This window comes from Hippocampus comes, unplaced genomic scaffold (genome assembly GCF_001891065.2).
Source record: "Hippocampus comes isolate QL1 unplaced genomic scaffold, H_comes_QL1_v1.1 scaffold49, whole genome shotgun sequence".
NCBI lineage: Eukaryota > Metazoa > Chordata > Actinopteri > Syngnathiformes > Syngnathidae > Hippocampus > Hippocampus comes.
Window position 1 is genome coordinate 747,076 of NW_017804830.1, and position 17,747 is coordinate 764,822.

At 49.9% G+C, this 17,747-nt stretch overlaps 3 protein-coding genes and 1 long non-coding RNA gene across 4 annotated transcripts; 2 read left to right on the plus strand and 2 right to left on the minus strand.

The window, feature by feature from the left end:
• On the minus strand, positions 1-8,238 carry p4ha3 (prolyl 4-hydroxylase, alpha polypeptide III). The gene is made up of 13 exons (XM_019867666.1): positions 7,285-8,238; positions 6,400-6,554; positions 5,906-6,132; positions 5,162-5,311; positions 5,036-5,087; positions 4,585-4,733; positions 4,005-4,181; positions 2,724-2,788; positions 2,439-2,598; positions 2,177-2,239; positions 1,493-1,561; positions 1,313-1,409; positions 1-462 (listed from the first exon to the last, which is right to left on the minus strand). Exons 1-13 carry the CDS (start codon positions 7,572-7,574, stop codon positions 392-394), a joined length of 1,725 nt encoding a protein of 574 aa, XP_019723225.1. The 5' UTR covers positions 7,575-8,238; the 3' UTR covers positions 1-391.
• A 1,516-nt stretch (positions 8,239-9,754) lies between these two features.
• LOC109514524 (diablo homolog, mitochondrial-like) lies at positions 9,755-13,431 on the plus strand. Its single transcript, XM_019867706.1, has 6 exons — positions 9,755-10,161; positions 11,102-11,228; positions 12,178-12,303; positions 12,561-12,671; positions 12,902-12,998; positions 13,122-13,431. The coding sequence occupies exons 1-6, from the start codon at positions 10,049-10,051 to the stop codon at positions 13,325-13,327; spliced, it is 780 nt and encodes a 259-aa protein (XP_019723265.1). The 5' UTR covers positions 9,755-10,048; the 3' UTR covers positions 13,328-13,431.
• Positions 13,432-14,374: 943 nt separating this feature from the next.
• LOC109514549 (uncharacterized) lies at positions 14,375-16,069 on the plus strand. The gene is made up of 3 exons (XR_002168003.1): positions 14,375-14,865; positions 14,952-15,099; positions 15,869-16,069. It is a non-coding gene; the product is annotated as an uncharacterized LOC109514549 (long non-coding RNA).
• Positions 16,070-16,076: 7 nt separating this feature from the next.
• LOC109514310 (mu-type opioid receptor-like) lies at positions 16,077-17,090 on the minus strand (the record flags this gene model as incomplete). The annotated part of the gene is made up of 1 exon (XM_019867257.1): positions 16,077-17,090. A coding segment is annotated over exon 1 (1,014 nt), but the record flags the coding sequence as incomplete, so codon positions are not given.
• Between the last annotated feature and the right edge of the window lie 657 nt (positions 17,091-17,747).

Here is a 17,747-nt window from a genome sequence, read left to right on the forward strand (position 1 = left end):
TATGGCAACATGGAACATTTAGGCACAAGACTCTATCTCAGTGAGCTGTGCAGTGTTGATCTTGTAAATCAAACTTTGGCATGGCTGGCTGCCCGGAGACACCGCCAAGATCAGTTTGGACGTCTTTTTGCTGCAGGTGAAGCGTCTCGTACATGATTAGGTGAAACCAACGGTGTTGTCTGCTTCCTGTCCAGCTGCACAAACTGGCCAGTCGAGCAATCGGGTCGCCAGAGGTCCCCTGGAAGCAATGTTGGAGGCCAGAGCCCTGAAGTGGACCTTCATGCGCCTTCTCTCTCTGCTGTGTTCGCACTTGTCAGTCTGGCTCAGGCTCCTCCCCCGCCGCTTCACAATCGCAATTGCTCGTTTGAGTCCGGAGAGCCCGCCCAGCGCCTCACTCCTCAGGGTTCAAGCTGCAGCCGTGTCGGAACTCTTGGCCGTACTCGTGGATCCACTTATTGGCCACTGGAACAAAGAAAAGAGTAGTGGGAACAAAAAACAGGCTCTTCGGCGGCTTTTCACCATGTGTTTGACGCAGCAACAAAAACAATAGAAACGCTCATTTTTCGAGTCAAAATGTTCGCCGTGAATGTAATCAACACTTGGAAAGACCACCAGCTGGTCTTGTGTCACGGTAGGCGACTGGCCAGGTCTTTGATGCCGCTTTGGACACCAACTATTGTGGCGATCCTTTCCACAGTACTGCAATAAGTACTGGGAGTGACAAAAGCTTGCAACGCCTCCTTCCAACTAGCGTCTGTCCCAACCCACCTCCATCATACCTGGGTCCAAGATCTCGACAGTGACAAGTCTGAATTAGCCCTGGCTCCGATAGACGTGAAGTGTAGTCATAAAAACTTCATTGACGTCACTCTGGACACTCACCAGTACGCCTACAGGAAGAAAAGCTCCCCTGACCATGCCATCTCATCAGTGGTCCACACAATCCTCACCCACCCGCAAAGCAAGTACTTCCATGTCTACCTTCAGTGTCATCATCCCACGGACCCCGTGGTCCTGCGGTTGAGTCCTTCACCGGGCGAACCGGCTGCTGAACTTCCAGACCAACAGAGCACAGACTCTGAGAATCCACAAGACCGCCTGCTCCTCCATCCACCTCAGCACTGGCTCTCCCCAGGGCTGTGCGCTGAGCCCCCTCCTGTTTACATTACCGACCTTCGACCACTCTGTCTAATTCCCGAGCTGTTCGACGGTGAAGGTTTGGAGATAACGCAGCGCTAGTGAAACGCATCTCAAACGACGCAAAGTTCGAAGTCAGAGACCCCGGTTCTGGGGTGTTCCGCTTTCCGCTTACCCCATTTGTCGCCGATGAGGACGGGACAGCCGGCGTGCAGCGTGTCCTCGTCGCCGCTGCCGTTTCGATGCAGATTCCACCAGAAGATGGCAGAGTTCTGCGGGTCAAACAAAGCGCCGATTCATATGAGAACGGTCGGGCCTTGGCGGAGGTCCGCATTGCACCAACGATAACGTTTACCTTCACGACGGGAACGCTGAAGTTGCCGTAAATGAATGCCGTGGAGCCGCCCGCTTCCACAGAGCTGAGCTGCGTGATACAAACGCCGGCTTTATGTTTTCACCAGAGCCTCTTGAAGATTCAGCATGGGAATGACATGTGCTGGTGCCTTGAGATGTGAGTCCAATTTGTTCCGATATCAATAATCATCTTTCACCATTAATAGGACTGGAAATGCCATGATTCCTCCCTGGCCTTCCGTTTGGGTTCGGCTAGCATTTCCTTAGAGGGTTCGACAGGCATAACCACGGATGCTAACCATTAGCATGTTCATGGTGTTTGCCATTCTATCTTAGCATTAAGCTCCAGCCATTCGTGAGTCAAAGTTGTTTTTTTTTTTTTTAAATACACAATGTCTAAATCTCTTCGTTTTATCTTGAGCTTAACAGCAAAATTTAGCTTGGAGTGGTCACACAGCCTCTTTTTTGATGAATCGCGTCAACAACGTAGCACACGTCACACAGCTTTCAAACGTACGCGATGTTACGGAGAACTGGGCGGAGCGATCGTAGCTAGCGAGTTCTCTCTGAAAATGTGTCAAGAGAAGCTTCAGGACACATTGGACCTGCTTTATTTGCGTGTATTCCCATCAAGTCCCATTACGTTTTTATGGAAAGTTTCTGGACATTCTGTCCCAATACTCACATAAATCATGAAAGTAGCCACGCGATTGCCGGTGTTCAGCCGAAAGACGGGACTGGATGGCGACTGGTGGTATGAAAACAAAGAGTCAACCAAGACGAGCTCGTGAATGAACCATGGGGGGGATCTGTCACAACCGATATTTGACCGGTGGACGGCTTGCCATGTTATCGGGTTACAGGGTGCACAAAAGGGTTCAAACGAGAAGACTAAACACATTTCAGCCGAGCGTCGTGCAGTCGAGGAACCGGCGAGCAAGACTTACTGTGGCGTGATCAAAGTGAGCTTCGTAATGACCTCCGATGCCGTAATTGACAACTTGGAGGTACTCGCCAGAGGGGTGTGTCACGTTGAGACCCGTAACCGCGGCGATCCTGCGGTCCAGCTCGCCGACCACCGAGTGTGCCGAGTCCTTCAGCCACGCGCTGGAATGATGACCAACACATATCGAGAAGGTTTGATTGATGAATTTTGATTTGGAATCCTAAAATTGGTACCTTTCTGCCTCATCCTACAGTGAATAAACACCCATTTGATGTTCAATCAGTACCTCTTGCTGATGCGATAGTCTACCGTCGCTTGTTTCTCTCCAGAAGCCACCACGGATCTTTGCAACTTGACAGCAAGGACAGAAGAAAAAAAAAGAATATTCTGAACGACATCTGTTATAGTTGGCAAGCAGGCAGCAACCACAACAGACAACAAATTCCACGTGGCATCAGAAAGTGAAAAAAAACCTTTCCCCTCAAAATGGGTCACATCTCCTCCGAGTCCCATTAATGATAATTCATGGCTGAGAATTTCGCCGCGAGCCGCAGCTTGTGAGCATTAATGCCAGCGCGCTCCAGATGTCCCGCACCCGCTTTGTCATCTGCTGAAACGGACGCGTGGCGGTCAGTGAAAGATGGTGTCAGGTTCGGTGGTCATGGAAACAATTTGTCCCCTAATATAAACACATCATGCCACGTGAGAGCTGATCTGGCAGCATATTAGCAGGCCGTGTGTTAAAAAAAAAAAAAAGATGGAAACTCTCTCTCAGCAAGCCGGGCCAAAAGCTACAGCACTCATCGGAAAGCGCCTGTGGGAGCCCACCGGCGATTTGCCCCCGCAGGCTACTTGAGTGCTGTCCCAGTTTACATTGAGAGAAACAAGAATATCCACCCGGAAGAAAGTTGCCGCATCAGGAGCCAACAATCCCCCCAGCGCAAAGGGCTTTCTTGAACAAAAATGACTATTCAAGGATGGCACAAAACTGCTGAACAAAAACCAACATTAAGTGGCCAAAGCTCCTTTTGTGCTTTTGCTTCCACAAACATCATTCCTGCACATCATTCCAAATCCGTCCAAAAAAATGATTCGCCCCACTCACGTTGCAGCTTTGGACAGTTGAGGACAATGAGATCAAGACATGTCTGCCATCTAGTGGTGATTGGTGATATGACAACCCCCGTTTCATGAGGTGACCTTCACACGTTGTCGTGCGGTGAACTGCAAATTGGCCTTTTGATGGTAAATCATCAAATGTAATGTTTGGAATGTGAAAAAAGTCGACAAGAGAGAAATGTATTTCCTCAACCTGACAAGCTCCACTTGGACTGTCATCAACGCTGAGAAGCACCAAGAGTTTTTTTTTTTCCAACTTTGACTGGAAAGAGAGGAGAATTTGCAAATGCGCCAGGTCTTCCGTCACACTTGCGAAAAGCAGCGAGCCGCTTGCTGGACACCTTCACCTCATCTTCCCTCCCTAATTTGAAGCCCCGACGCTGGGCCGTGAGACTGAAAGCGAAGTTCTCCAATAGCCGTTCGGAAGCGTCGTGGGGACGGCACTTACTCGAGTCCGCGCCAGGTCCTTGATGCGCTGAGCCTCGTCGTCGGTGACGAAGCGGTGGAAGAGAACCACCAAAGGACGCAGACTCAGCACTTCGCGTTTGGCGGGCAGCAGCGTCAGTGCCGGGCTCCCGTTAGTGAAATAGTCACAGAACAAGGGAGCGCTTTTCAACGTCGGGGCCTGTTTGGAGAAACGCGCCAGACAACGTGAGTCGCCTCCTTGGGAGAAATTGCAGCAAAGCGGCGCACCACAATGGGCCGTTACGGCTCCCGTGAGGCCATTTTGGAAGGAAGGACTTTGGTCCTCCCAAACACAGGCCCATTTTTTTTTTTTCAATTGAAATTTTGAAAGATCGCTTTTGATGAAGTCTGATATTCTTCATGGTTTTGTGATTTGCAAAGGAGTCATTTGCAAGAATAAGATCTACAATTATTATTTTTTTTTGGTATCAAACCAAACAGTCCGATTTCCTGATGTTTTAGTTTTGTTTTTGGGTGGCCTTGGGTCTGTTTGGTCAAATGAGAGGATGTGGAGTGTTATTTTGGTGAGGGGGGGGTCAAGGAGCGTGCAAGAGTGCGCTGACTTGAGGTCCGGCTGCCTGGCACAGCCTCTCGTAGGCGTCCCTGGTCTTGACATGCTTGGCGGCGGGTCGGACCGGCGACGCGGGCGGCCCGGCCACCAGCAGCTTCTCGTACTTCTCCACGTTGCGCAAAACCCTTCTGTTCAGCGGATCTGCAAGATTGACACGGACGCCAAAGCGCATGTCATATCCGGTGGAGGGTGAGCACACGTCTCCGAAAGTGCGGGTGGTCTCGGGCTTTGGAGAGACATGACGGCATGCGGGCCCAAAAGCCTTGGCAAGGGAACTTCATTCCACCTTGCGTGAAAAACGCTTCGATTGACGATGTTTCCAAAGTTGCTAAAAGTTGCCCGAGCCCAAAAATTGCCCGAATTTTTTTTGGGTCCGTCGGTGACGAGTGCACATGCAATCTACGGAATAGGGCTGCATCCGAATCCATGCCGAGACTCGTCACCGTGATGCAGCAGCTCCCGTGACAGGCTGAGCGCGCGGGAGACGTTTCCAGTCTGAAAGCACAAAACTGGCTTAGCGCCGGCGTCCTTGCATCGAGCTCGCCCGCGTGCGTGCACGTGCGCGCTACTTTAAAATGAGAGAAGGCCAGGTGGTCCAGCGCGTCCTCCAGCGTGCCTTCGTTCTCGGGGCTCCGGCCGCCTCCCGGGCTCCTGAACCGCTCGACCGACTCCTGCAGCCATGCCACCGAGTGGTAGTAGTCCTCCTCATCGTAGGCCACCTGCGTCAACACACGGTGATGCGGAAACAAGCGTGTCTTTGTTGCCGCGGGCAAGCTCAGCATTGGGAAAACGGTCAGAGGACTGCGCATTTGCTGCATTCTGCCTGTGAAATTTTGCTTTCTGTGTGTGCGTGTTGGTGCATGCACACCTGTGGACTCATAGGAGTGGAAGAAGACATGAAGGTCTTCCCCTCCAAAAACGTGGCTAATGTCTTTTGCAGCCTGGCGCCAGGCACATGCTGAGCGTACGCTGACGTCGGAATGTATTGCGGCTCGATGGCCCGGCCACTCCCTGGGAGGAGAGCCTCTCTTCTTCCTCCGCTTACTTTGGATTCCGAGTGTCATGCTCTTTGGAATGCAGCTGACGGTTGTGAGCGTGCCCCGAATGTTTCATCCAGTCATGACTTTCTTTCAACAATTGAAGCTCCGATAAGTCACGGCTTATATTATCAGACGATGAAGCTCAGCAAAAATGTGGGGTTTTTTTTAGACTTGAACATCGACTTTAGACCGTGGATGCTATGATAAACGATGACTTCACGAGAAAACACGAAGCATGCGAAGGCACACGAGGCCGGCGGCAGGCGGGCGTACCTTCCCCACCAGAAAGCAGTCGTCTCCAGACAGCGGCGCGGCCACGGCCGACGTGTAGACGTCCGCCAGCCGGCCGCTTCCGCTGGCCCTACGGAAGCGGCCGGCGGCCAGGCTGGACACGTGCAGCGCGTACACGTCCTGCAGCCGCATCAGGCCCCGGGCCGCCCCCCGCACGTCCTCCGCTTTGGGCAGCTTGTCCGCTTCCTGCTCCAGACTCCGCCTGAGGGCTGAAGACCACGCTTGTGGGGACCTCGGTGTGTGTCTGCGCGAGAGTCTCTGTAGGTGTGAGCGTGTACTCGCAAGTGTCAGTCTGTGCGTGGGGGTGAAAGAGGCTCACGGTGTTGAATTTATTTTGTACGAGTGTGTGTAGTGTGACCGAGATCGTGCAGCGTATGTGTCAGTCAGTAGGTGTGAAAATTAGCGTGCGTGCACACGTGAGTGTCGATGTGCATGAGACTCAGTGTGCGTCAGTCAGTGTATGCCCGTGCGCCAACCTTGTGCGTTGTCTCGGGCTCCGTGGCTGTAGACGACGTTGAGCCAGTCGGCGTGCAGCCGCTTGATGAGCGTGAAGGCCAGCAGCGGGTTGGCCAGCCCGTCCGACGGGCCTCCGTACAGCTCGCTGTGAAGGCGCCACACTTTGCCGTAAAACCTGCAGAGGGGTCGCAGGGGAGTCAGCGTGAATATTTCCAGCATTCTTCCTCATAAGACCTCCTCTGACCTTTCCAGTGTGACGTCGCACCGACATGACTTTTCAGGAGACCCAAAAAAACAGCAGGTTTGTTCAGCATCAGAGAGCGGCAGCGAAATATTAAAAAATATTGTAAAAAAAAAAAAAAAAAAAAAAAAAAAGAAAACGAGTGTGTCAATGTGCAATTTTTACAGGTACCAAACTGCAAACATTCATTGCCTGCAGAATCAGCTTATTTTGTTGTCTGCGAATTCATACCATGTGTTTTGGGGTTAGGATAGTGGATATGCATTGAAAAATGTGATCAATAATGAAACAAATTAAGAGCATGCATTTTGTCCAAATTTCAAATCATTTTTTTGTGCTACATGTGGTTAGGAAGTGCTTGCTCCTATGTAACCCGCACGTACCACTGATGAAAAATTGTGGCCCGACCACACATGATTAATGCACTCATAGTAAATGTGTGAGATCAAAAAAGGACATTGTCAGTTTTCTTTTTTTTAACACGGTAATAAAGCTTCACACCAATTTCCTTTTCAACGTGGTTTTCCGTTTGTACCATGAAACCGGAAAGACAACTGAGTGATTTTTAAAAAAAATATTTGCTTTATTTTTCGTGACCGCGCCTGACTGATTACGTTTGAGGGCGCGTTGCGCATGCGCCTCCGTGGCCCGGTGCGGTCCTCACCGCCTGACATCTTGCAGCCTGTCCCACTCCTCGTCGATGTACGTCCTCAAGTGTCCGATGAGCTTCCTCTCCACGATGATGGCCTGCCTGACGTCCAGCAGCGACGTAAACATGTCGGCCGCGCACGTCGGGAGCAACGCGCACGCGCACAGGCAGGCCAGCTGCAGGCACCGCGCCAGCTTCATCTCCGGCAGTTTCGCACGTCCACGCCGCGGCCGAGCTGTCGGGATTTGGGAGAAGCCTTCCTCTTGCAGGAGTCTACACCCCCCCTCCCCCCACCCCCTCTCCATCTCGGGTGGGAGACCTTTCTCTCCCTGCCCTCATCGTTCACTTTGCAACTCGCACACGACTGAGCCCTCAGCGATTGCACGCCGTCGTTTTGCAGGCAAACCGACAGAAGCGGCTGTTTTTTTTTAAAACAAATATTCGAATAGAAACAGTCACAATCGATTTTCACCTGAAAATTTGAGGGAGCGACAAATCCCAAATCACTTTCGGGGTTGCTTCCGGAGCTTCACTGACGCCTTGTGGCCACGTGATGCACCGCAGCCAAATGAAAGTGAAGCCCGCATGAAATCCTCACTGACGCTTTTGGACAAGTCGTGGCATTTGGGGAGAAGTGCCGACAGCCCAAATACTTCTTTTGCTTTTTTTTTTTGTCAACCGGCAGCAGCTCGTGGTGAGAAGAAAGTGCGAACGCGCTAACGAGCGAAGAGCCACCCAGCCGCCGAGCAAACGTCCTGCTGTCATTTGCCCCGGCCTTCCATCAACCTGCGGCGCGCGCTCGCGTGTGTGCGTGCGCAGCAGGTTGATGGTTAACCGAGACATCGCCGTGAACAGCGCCAGCAAAGCAGTTGGAACCGCATTGAGCAAGGCAGCGTCAGGCTGCTTCCAGACCTCGGCCGACCTTGGGCCTGCCGCAAATTTGGCGAGTCCTCGCCAGGCATCTGCAATGTGTGTACGTGTGTGTGTGTGGGGGGGTGGGGGGGGCGCCAAGGCACAGGCACTTCTAGCACTGATGCCCAATGTGCCCCTTTGGCCCTTTTGGGGGGGTTTGCGTGAAAGTGATTTTGTCGCCTTTCAAAACTAAAGTTGAACAATCGATTCCAATGAAATGAAATGAAATGATGATTATTACGCTCCCCGCAGTGGTCTTTGGAAGCCAGGTGCCCACTGCACCAACGGCCCATCGGGAAACTTTGAAAAACTGATGGACTAAGCATCGACAGGAGAGGTCTTCGTCCCTCACCGGAATCGTCGCTAAACGGGTCAGGATCCGCGGACCTTCCCAATCGAGTTATTTGCCATGGAGAAAACACCAGGAGTTATCTTTTTGTCTGTTGGTGAGGGTCACTCAAGCACCGGATCCCTCTTCTGACACCAGTGCTTGTGGCAGTTTTCTCAATATTGCCGGAGCAATACATCTTGGTGGTGATGGGGGGGGCGGGGGGTGCCAAGGGAGAACCTTTTGACCCTTTCTAGTGTGGGTCAATTGGTGACAACAACCCTTCAGTCAATGTGTCGTACTTTTGAGTTTGTCCATTTGTGGGTTTTTTTGTGACACCAGTAAGAAAAAGGATTGATTTTTTTTTCCTTTGACTCGATGGCAATAATGAGCATGTCGTTCTTGTTGTTGTTGATGTCCCCCGAGCCTCCTGACGAAGCTTGGCTTCAGTCACTAATTGTCGGAGGAGCCGATCATTAACGTCACGGCCGGCGGGCTGTCATTGAGTAACCTCGAGTTGGCCCATTGTTTGCCAAACACGTTGAGCCTGGTCCCCCTGGGGGTGGGCGTCGCTGGCTTCTTATTTACGCAAGTCCTGCGTCACGCCCGGACGCCGCGTCCAAAACAAACTCTCAGAGCAAACACACGGCGGCCGGCGCGATCTTTACCAATCGGCCGACCAACTCGATTTTGGGCCGGGTGACGAAAGGCGGCCTAGCAAACAATCTCTCATGTTCGATTGCAAATGGGATGCATCGCGCATTTCAATGAGCGCGCAACCAAACAGCTTTTTGGAACAATCCTGCATATAAAAAAAAAAAAAAAAAAAAACTGAAGATGTTGCAACCCAGAATTGTCTCTCTGCAGAAGCCTGATAATTACCCTGATCATGTGTGGTCGTCGAGGACCTGGACGCCTCTGTTCAACTGTTCAATAAACACTGCCAAAGACCGAGCCTTTTGTGAAGTTGGTGCTCCTCGGAGCCCACTTCTGATGCCCAATTTTTGCAGGCAGGTGTTCCATCTTGCCATACAAAAACACCCCAAAAATGGTCAAAAGTAGAGCCGCCTCATGAGAATAACCGCTCTTGGAATGTCACATATATCCAGCCATCCATTATCCGATGTATGCATTGAGAGGTCAGGGCCACGAATCGAACCCCGGACGTCTGCACTGTGAGAGGGGGGCGGGGGGGACGAGTCGGCCACAGTACCTGGCGTCCTAAGAGCAACTCGAAAATTATGCCATGGCACGTAGACGCATGCACGTCGCCGTTCTCGGACATCAGACTCTGCAAGACGCACGTAGGGAGCCTCGGTGGACTTTTTTTTTTTTTTTTCTGGTGAGATAAGGCGAGAAAAGCGCATCAGCAGGCTGAGTCAACAGATCGATGACTTTTATTACGCAAGGTGACGTAGCCCCGCGGTTGCATAAATACCAGCGGCGGTGGCGTTACAGGAGCAAACTGGGAGTCTGAAGGCAAGAAGCTGCAGACAAGACAGAAAAAAAAAAAAGTCTTTTTGTGATTATTTGACCAAAATGCAGGCAGTGCGTTCGTGTTCAACATGTGCCGCCCGGGCCAGCGGACAACTTCTGGGCTCGCCACGAGAGTTTCCCAGAAAGAGAGGACCAGCAGGTGCACAACTGCTCAGGTACTTTTGTTTCCCCGGCTGTCTCTTTCATGCATGCTTGAAAAATGAGGATTCTTAGTTTAAAAAAAAAAAAAAACAACAACTTTATTCTTGAAAAATACAATGTTTATACTTAGAATTCATAGAAATACTCTTTGTTCATTTAGATAAATTGTTTCTATTGATATAACCACGATTCTGGAGAAAAACGAAAAATAATAATTTAAAAAAAAAAGTGTTTCTTTAAAATGATTTTCTGAGAGCATAACGATGATTTAGAATAGCAAACTTATATATAACTGTAATATATATATATATATTTTTTTTTTTTCAGAGGAAATATCCATAACAAAACGACTTCCATCTATCCAGCTATGTGACTAGCTAGCTAGCTCGCGAACTAGAAGCTAGCAATCGGTCTATTCAGCTAGCTAGCCAGGTAGCCAGCTATCAATCGATCTATCTACCCCCCACTTTTGTTTTTTTGAAGAGATATTCTCAAGAAATAGAGCAACTATTCTAAAAATAAAATAAAATAAAAAAAATTCTGTTTACATGACTTTGGACGACAGTACTTTGCATTAAAAAAATCATCTTTTGTTTAAAAAAATAGAACCATGAAAAAAATTAACAATAAGACTATGAGTCTTGAAAAGTATGACTTTTTTCCACAAATGTGACAAATGCTCTCGATTAAAAAAATATATTTCAATGTAATCCTACTTTAAAACCGCACCAAAGAAAATCATATTTTTTCTTAAGCCGTCACATTTTTTGAACAAAATAAAAAAAAAAAAAAAAAAATATATATTTCAATGTAATCCTACTTTAAAACCGCATTTTTTTCCCCAAAGAAAATCATATTTTTTCTGAAACTGTCACATTTTTTTTACAAAATAAAAAAAAAGAAAGACAAACAGTCTTCCTCATTTTTTGTGCGTGTGTTTTCTCCCGGCATCAGCGCTCCAGGCATCCTCTTCAGTGCCAGAGAGACAGCAAAGCGGAAGTTGGTGCACCAGCAAGCGTGTGCAAGCGCAAGGACGGCGCCTTTGAGTTCGAGCCACCTTGGCGCCGTCTCGTCCTTGCAAGTACGTCTCGTGGCCCTCAAAAAATGTTGCATCGAACACCTGCGCGCAACGCAGTATGAAAAATCTCGTGGCACATTTGCACGAACCACGATCTTCCATACACATCGAGTACAATTGGTGAACTTGGAAAAGGGGGTGTCGAACTAACCTTGACTATACGGGCGATATGTCGATATCGAGCAAAGGGAGGATTTTCATGCAAACGCGGCACTTGCACACTTGAGGCCACACTTGCGTGGCCTCTGCAAACTATGCAAATGTGGAGTCAACATATTGGACTAGCAAAACCCGTTCGAGCAAACTTGCAAACACGTTTGAACCTACTTGTAGGCTGAATGCTGAAAACGTAGCGTTTTTTTTCCCCCCCATGCGAAGGTATATTAACTTGCACGTGTGCATTATGGGGGGAAAAAAAATCCAAACAACGAAGATAATAAAACCATCAAAATGACTAATAAGCATCATTTACTCTATTGCTATGATGTTGGCAGAATGTAAAATAAAATAGCTTATGCATGTGCAAATCAATACCATATGGCATCACAAGGAGGGGGGGGGGAGCTTTGTTATTGTTGTTATGTTATTTGCATTAAACCTGCAAATACGTTCAAACACGTTTTCAAATACGTTCGATCGAGTTTACCGATCAAAAATCAGTTTACCCCACAAATATTTATTTATATAAGTATTTATATTGCACTTAATTGAACTGTGTTTTCTTAAAATAGCTTATGCATGTGCAAATCAATACCATATGGCATCACAAGTGGGGGGGGAAGCTTTGTTATTGTTGTTATGTTATTTGCATTAAACCTGCAAATACGTTCAAACACGCTTTCAAATACGTTCGAACGAGTTTACCGATCAAAAATCTGTTTACCCCACAAATGTGTTTGTTAACGCCATTCCGGAATGCTAATTGCAAATATTTCAACGTGTTTCCTGGCAGCAAGCGGAGCAACTGAGTCACGACGCCCTGATCGGAAGGGCGACGTCGCTGGTCGCCGACGGCACCAGCGCGCTCCTGTCGCAGAGCACCTTCGCCCTGGTCTACGCCCTCCGCGCCTACGCTAAGGTGACCACGCGCACCCTTCGCTTGGACGCCCCGATGCAAATTGATTTGTCGCCATTTTTCGACAAACAAATTGTCATTTCATGAGAATAAAATCAGAGTTCTTATTTAGTTATTTCGAAAAAATAAATAAAGACAGAACTTATTAAGACTAGTCACAATTTTGACAGACTAAAATTGGATTTGGGGGTGGGTGTTAAAAAAAATGCTTCCAGGGTGACACCATTTGATGATTTTTTTTCTTTTTCTTTTTCTTACAGGCTGTGCACGCCCGCATCACCCTGCAGAGACGTTTCCTGATCTCGCTGGGAAAAGTGAGCCCGGCCGAGGAGGACTCGCTCCAGCGGGCCATCTTGCAACAGAAGGCGCAGGTCACTTGAACTCTCGATAAACTCCGTGTACAATACCAATTCATCACATTTTAAAGTGACAGGATCTCACGGAGGAAAAAAAATTGCACTCTATAACCTTCATAATTGCGGCGATCAATAGAAAATACCAAACAGACAGCAGTGCATGCATAAGCCTTTGAGAGGCGGGGCCAAGTGAGGTGACGGCCGGGCTATGCGGCTATCTGACGTTCACATGGTGTCTCTGACAGGTCGGCCAGCATCTGGACGAATGCAAACGCTTCGAGAGCACCTGGCTCAAGGCCGTCGACTTGTGCCAACGGGCGGCGGAAGCGGCGTCCGCGTCTGGTGAGTGAAGCGGGACACGGCGTGTAAATTCAACAAATATTTTCGGCGGAGTGTACTAGCTCGCGCATTTGCTAGCGTGCCAAGTCACGTCATTTGAGCGTGACCGACACCGTTGGCGTCCAGGGTCGGAGCAGGCGTCCGTCACCTTGATGGCCAACGTCCGACTGGCGCGCTCGCACGCCCAGCCGGCCCGCGACGCGGCGGCGGCGGCGGACAAGAAGCTGGCCGAGACCAAAGTGGACGAGATCCAAAGGATGGCCGAGTACGCCGCCTCCCTGGAGGACGCCGACGAGCTGGAGATACACGAGGCTTACCTGAGAGAGGACTGAAGAGGACACGCCCCTCAGCTGCGTCCGCAGAGTTGCGATTCGGAAGCCGCACTCAACGACCGCTCGGCATTCACAAATTCACATGTTCATTTTATGTTATACTTTCACGTGGACAAAACTAGTGCTTTGCCACCAATTTGTGGCGTCAGGGAAACACAGTGAGTTGAGGACTTCCGTTGAGACAAAATGCCACCACCTCGCGGCATCTCGATGCCAAGTAACCAGGTTGAGGTGGGTTGAGGTGTTTCATTTAGATTATTCCCCCGCCCCCCAAAAAAAACAGTCGCATCTTGGTGTCAAGGAACTACCTGTAAGTGTGCTGAAATAGAGAAAAATCTTACTTTGGTGTCAGGCAGCTAAGTTGGAATGAGTTAAGGGACGGCACCAAACTTTGCTGCCTTCTAGTGGCATCTCGAGGTAATTGTAAACCTTTTCGTGGGGCGGCCACTGATTTGGTGTGCAGATCCGTCAATGTAATTCCCGGTTATTTATGGCTATTTATTTGATCAAGCGATAGGTTAGGGAGCAGATTGACAGTCCGGCTGGTGAAACAACACCTGCGGTTTTTGCTGATTTCTTGACTCAACATGGTGAGGACCATTCTGAAAATAGTACCCAGCCCTTTTTGGGGGGGATTCCTCAGCATTGCGGGGGACCGCAGCTGACTTTGGCCGAGTGGCGGGCTTACCCACCGCGCTGCGGCTTCTTCTCCTTCCGCCTTTTTAAAAAAAATGGTGTTCCAAGCGCACAATTGTCAACGTTTGCGAATGTTTGTTGGAGCGCAACACGTCTTGAGCATGATGAGAAGTATTTGTCTTTCTTCGATTACGTCATGCCGTCACCAGCCATCTGGAAATGAGAAATAAAAACCTTTTCAACTTGACGCGCTCACAAATCGCCTTTGCCTTTTTGTCATTTGCACGCAAGGCGTCCGTCAACAGTGAAAACAGAGAAACCAATTCAGGTGAGTAGTTCAATGTGCTGGTGAGATTTGAAGGTACGAAAGCAGGTCGAAATACTTTCCGGGGGGGGGGGGGCAAAAAGCGTATGCTCGGACAGACAAACGTGTTCATTTGGTGACGTTTCACTTGAAAGTCGGAAGTTGGGCACAAACGCATCCTTTAATTGGTATCGCTTTCTCTTTACATGAGGCTCCCTTCCATCATCATCAGTCTGACTCGAGTGTGCTGAAGAACATTTCGTCCCTGAGACTGCAGACCAAAAAGAGCGAAAAGAACTATTCGTTGATCAAAACATACAGAACCGATTGACCAACTGCAACACCGATTTGCGACGGCCTATCTATGACTAGAATAGCACAAATCATGTACAAAGTACACAAAAAGCTGCTGTGGCGACACCTCTCGGAGAGTTCTTCCTTCAGCGTTTCAGTTTGTTCAACGGACTGGAACGACAGTCCCAAAGTCGAGCGCCGGCAGCTGTTCAATGTCGCCCACTCGGCATCCGTTGCAGGCTGGTCGCCCCGGTAGGGCGATTCCGATTCTGCCGTCTGCGGCCCCTGCTCAAGGGTTCTCATTGTAAATAACCAGAATCATATTTTTGGGTCACAGCGCTCGGGATTTTAATTTGAAAATTGCGTATGGAATTGTCATTTCCTGTTTAGCGCGGTTGGCAAAGGGCTAACTTGACATCTGGAGGACCGCCGGAGTTTGTTACGGAGTCCCAGCAAACGTTCAGGCGGTGGTTCTTCACCTGGCTTCGATGAATCAGTCTGCCATGGAGGAGAAGACACACCCGACTCGACGTGTCAAGTATGTTTGCCAATTATTTGTATGTGTTGTGACATGTGTTTCAGCACTTGGTGTGATTCGGCCACGGTTATGCATATACTGTATGTTGCTCACATATAAACGGCAAAACCATCAGTAAAGTTTCTTTCCCCAGATTTTTATTTATTTATTTTTTTGGGGGGTGGGGGGGGTTGTTTGCGGTCAAGATCGTTCAGTTTGTCGACTGTGAGCACGCGGAGCCCTTTGAGACTCGTCTGCATGTGATCAAGGGCTGTTGGAAATTCATTTGACTTGGCTTGACTCACTCTGCCGCAATCCAGTTCGAAATGAGAGAGCGTCGCTATCCGAATAAAGGGTACGGGTGCCTCCAAACACTGAGCAAAGGTGCGTTCCCCTATTAGAGGTGTTAAGTTTGTGAAACAGTCCTGAACATGTCGTTCAAAAACAAAGCAAAGTACCCCCAAATGGCATAATGAAGGAATATGTAAGAAGCCGGAATAATTGCAGACATTTTTGGGGCAAAGTGTCTTTTTATTTTGTATTCATACACATGAACCGCACAAGCAACTGTGATAGTGTACATCCGATTGGAATCTGATTGATCGGCCAAGCATGTAAAACACACAAGGAATTCATTAACTTTCCCGGTGACAATTGGCCCAGCGGAGCACCGACAAAACAACGGCATACGGAACGGGAAGTGCCCCGATATCTTCCATGTGGAAACTAAACGAGAGGGAAGAGGAGAGGGCGAGGAGAGGAATGAAATGGTTTTCATTGTGCTCATCAGATTTCAACCGAGCGAGACAGAAGTGTCCCTTTCTGTTTGAAGATCACACGAAAGAAGAGGACGAAAAACTGGGGGGGAGATGGAATGCTGGGACAAAGATAAATGCGGTCAGTCCAAGTACAAGGAAGGATCAGACTTTTTACTAGATGAGCAGTTTTTGTGTGTGTGTTTTTTGGAAAAGAAATGACCCAGGCTATTATTTTGGAAGGGTGACGCGAGCCGGCCTGCCCCCCTTTGAGCACTCGGCTTTTGAAGCGTGGCGACGGAAATGCAGCTTTTGCCTTTTTTCCCTCCTCCAGTTCTTCCCGGAGAAACCGCCGAGCACGTACGACTTGAGCGCCTTGAAGAACATCTCGTCCCGGAGGCCGTAGACCAGAGGGCTCAGGCAGCGCGGGCTCAGAATCACGGTGACGTAGTTGAAGAGGCGCACAACCTGAAACGCGTCACGATCCACCCGCGCCAGGGCCTTCTCGATGGGGGGGAGCAGCAGGTACATCAGGCAGAGGAGCAGCTGGACGGCGTGAAGGCTCACCGTGCCGAGGCCTTTCCGGGATGCCGCTCGCTCCCGGGCCGACGCCGCCTTGGCCGCCTTCATGATGCGCACGTAGCAGAAGACGATGACGCCGCCGATGGCCAGGAAGTACGCCGCAAACATGCCCGACCTCAGGTGGTTGTGCCACGGGTAGGCCTCCAGGCTGTGGATGTCGCACATCAGCCGCCGCTCAAAGAAGTCTCTGCCCACCGAGGCGAAGACGGCCAAGAAGAAGACGGCGCCGGGGATGCAGCCGAGGCCGCCGATGAACGCCACGCCGCCCAGGGCTCGCTGCCCGGAGCAGAGCTCGGCGTGCCGCAGAGGCAGGCACACGGCCACGTAGCGTTCCAAAGTCATGGCGGTCAAAGTGCACGCCGTGGCCAGGTTGGAGAGGGCCAGGAGCAAGTAGACGGCCATGCAGAGCCACAGGCCGGTGGAGATGCCAAAGTAGTAGAAGAGCAGCAGCACGTCGCTGATGACCAGGAACCAGCAGTCGTTGAGCAGCATGTTGGCAAACAGGATGTAGCGCATGGACAACCTGAACTGGTCCCTGGACAACAGCGTGCCCAGCAGGAACAGGTTGATGGCGAGGAAGACGCCGATTAAAACTTGAAGGAGAATGCTGATGCTGTAGTAGGACAAGTTGCGTTGGAGCTCGGCGCCCGCCGGCGGCGAGTCGTTGCCGGCCATTCAACGAAGCGCAAAACCCATTCGCGAGCGGATGAGCAAAGTCCGCGCTTGGCAGGCGGGTCCGGCAAATTTGTAGCGCGCTTTACCTTCGTCATCGCCAATGAACGCGCGGCGCGGCGTCCGCGCTCGCCCAGGGGCGTAGCCGTTCTTTCAGAGGTGGGGAGGGAGGCAGGGAGGGCGAATTGCTTCGGCGTAAACAAGTCATCATCCTCTCTCCATAGTGACCAACAAACTAAATCGCCAAACTTGCAACCTCTGCTTGAGGAAACGGCGCCATGACAGTTAAACGTACCGTCCGAAACGTGTTGGAACGGCGAGGTCAATTCCTTCGTCCTTATTGAAGACAGTTGGGTTTCGGAAAAAAACAGAAACCTAAAGAGGCTGCAGAAAGGCCCTGTCATGGTTATGCGTGACGGTCGTGGACCCGAAAGCGGGGAGGCGGGAGAAGCAGGGTGGACTGAACCCAACGTATGGACGAAAACACTCACGGGGCACACTGAACAAACAAAGTCATGAAAAACGAACAAAAAGTAACAACAAAATATGCCACTATGACAAACAAAACAACGTGACGGCAACCCAAATATCCGACGCCGAGGCAGTCCTTGGCACAAAAAAAAAAAAAAAAAAAAAAAAAAACTTGTAACACGATGACCA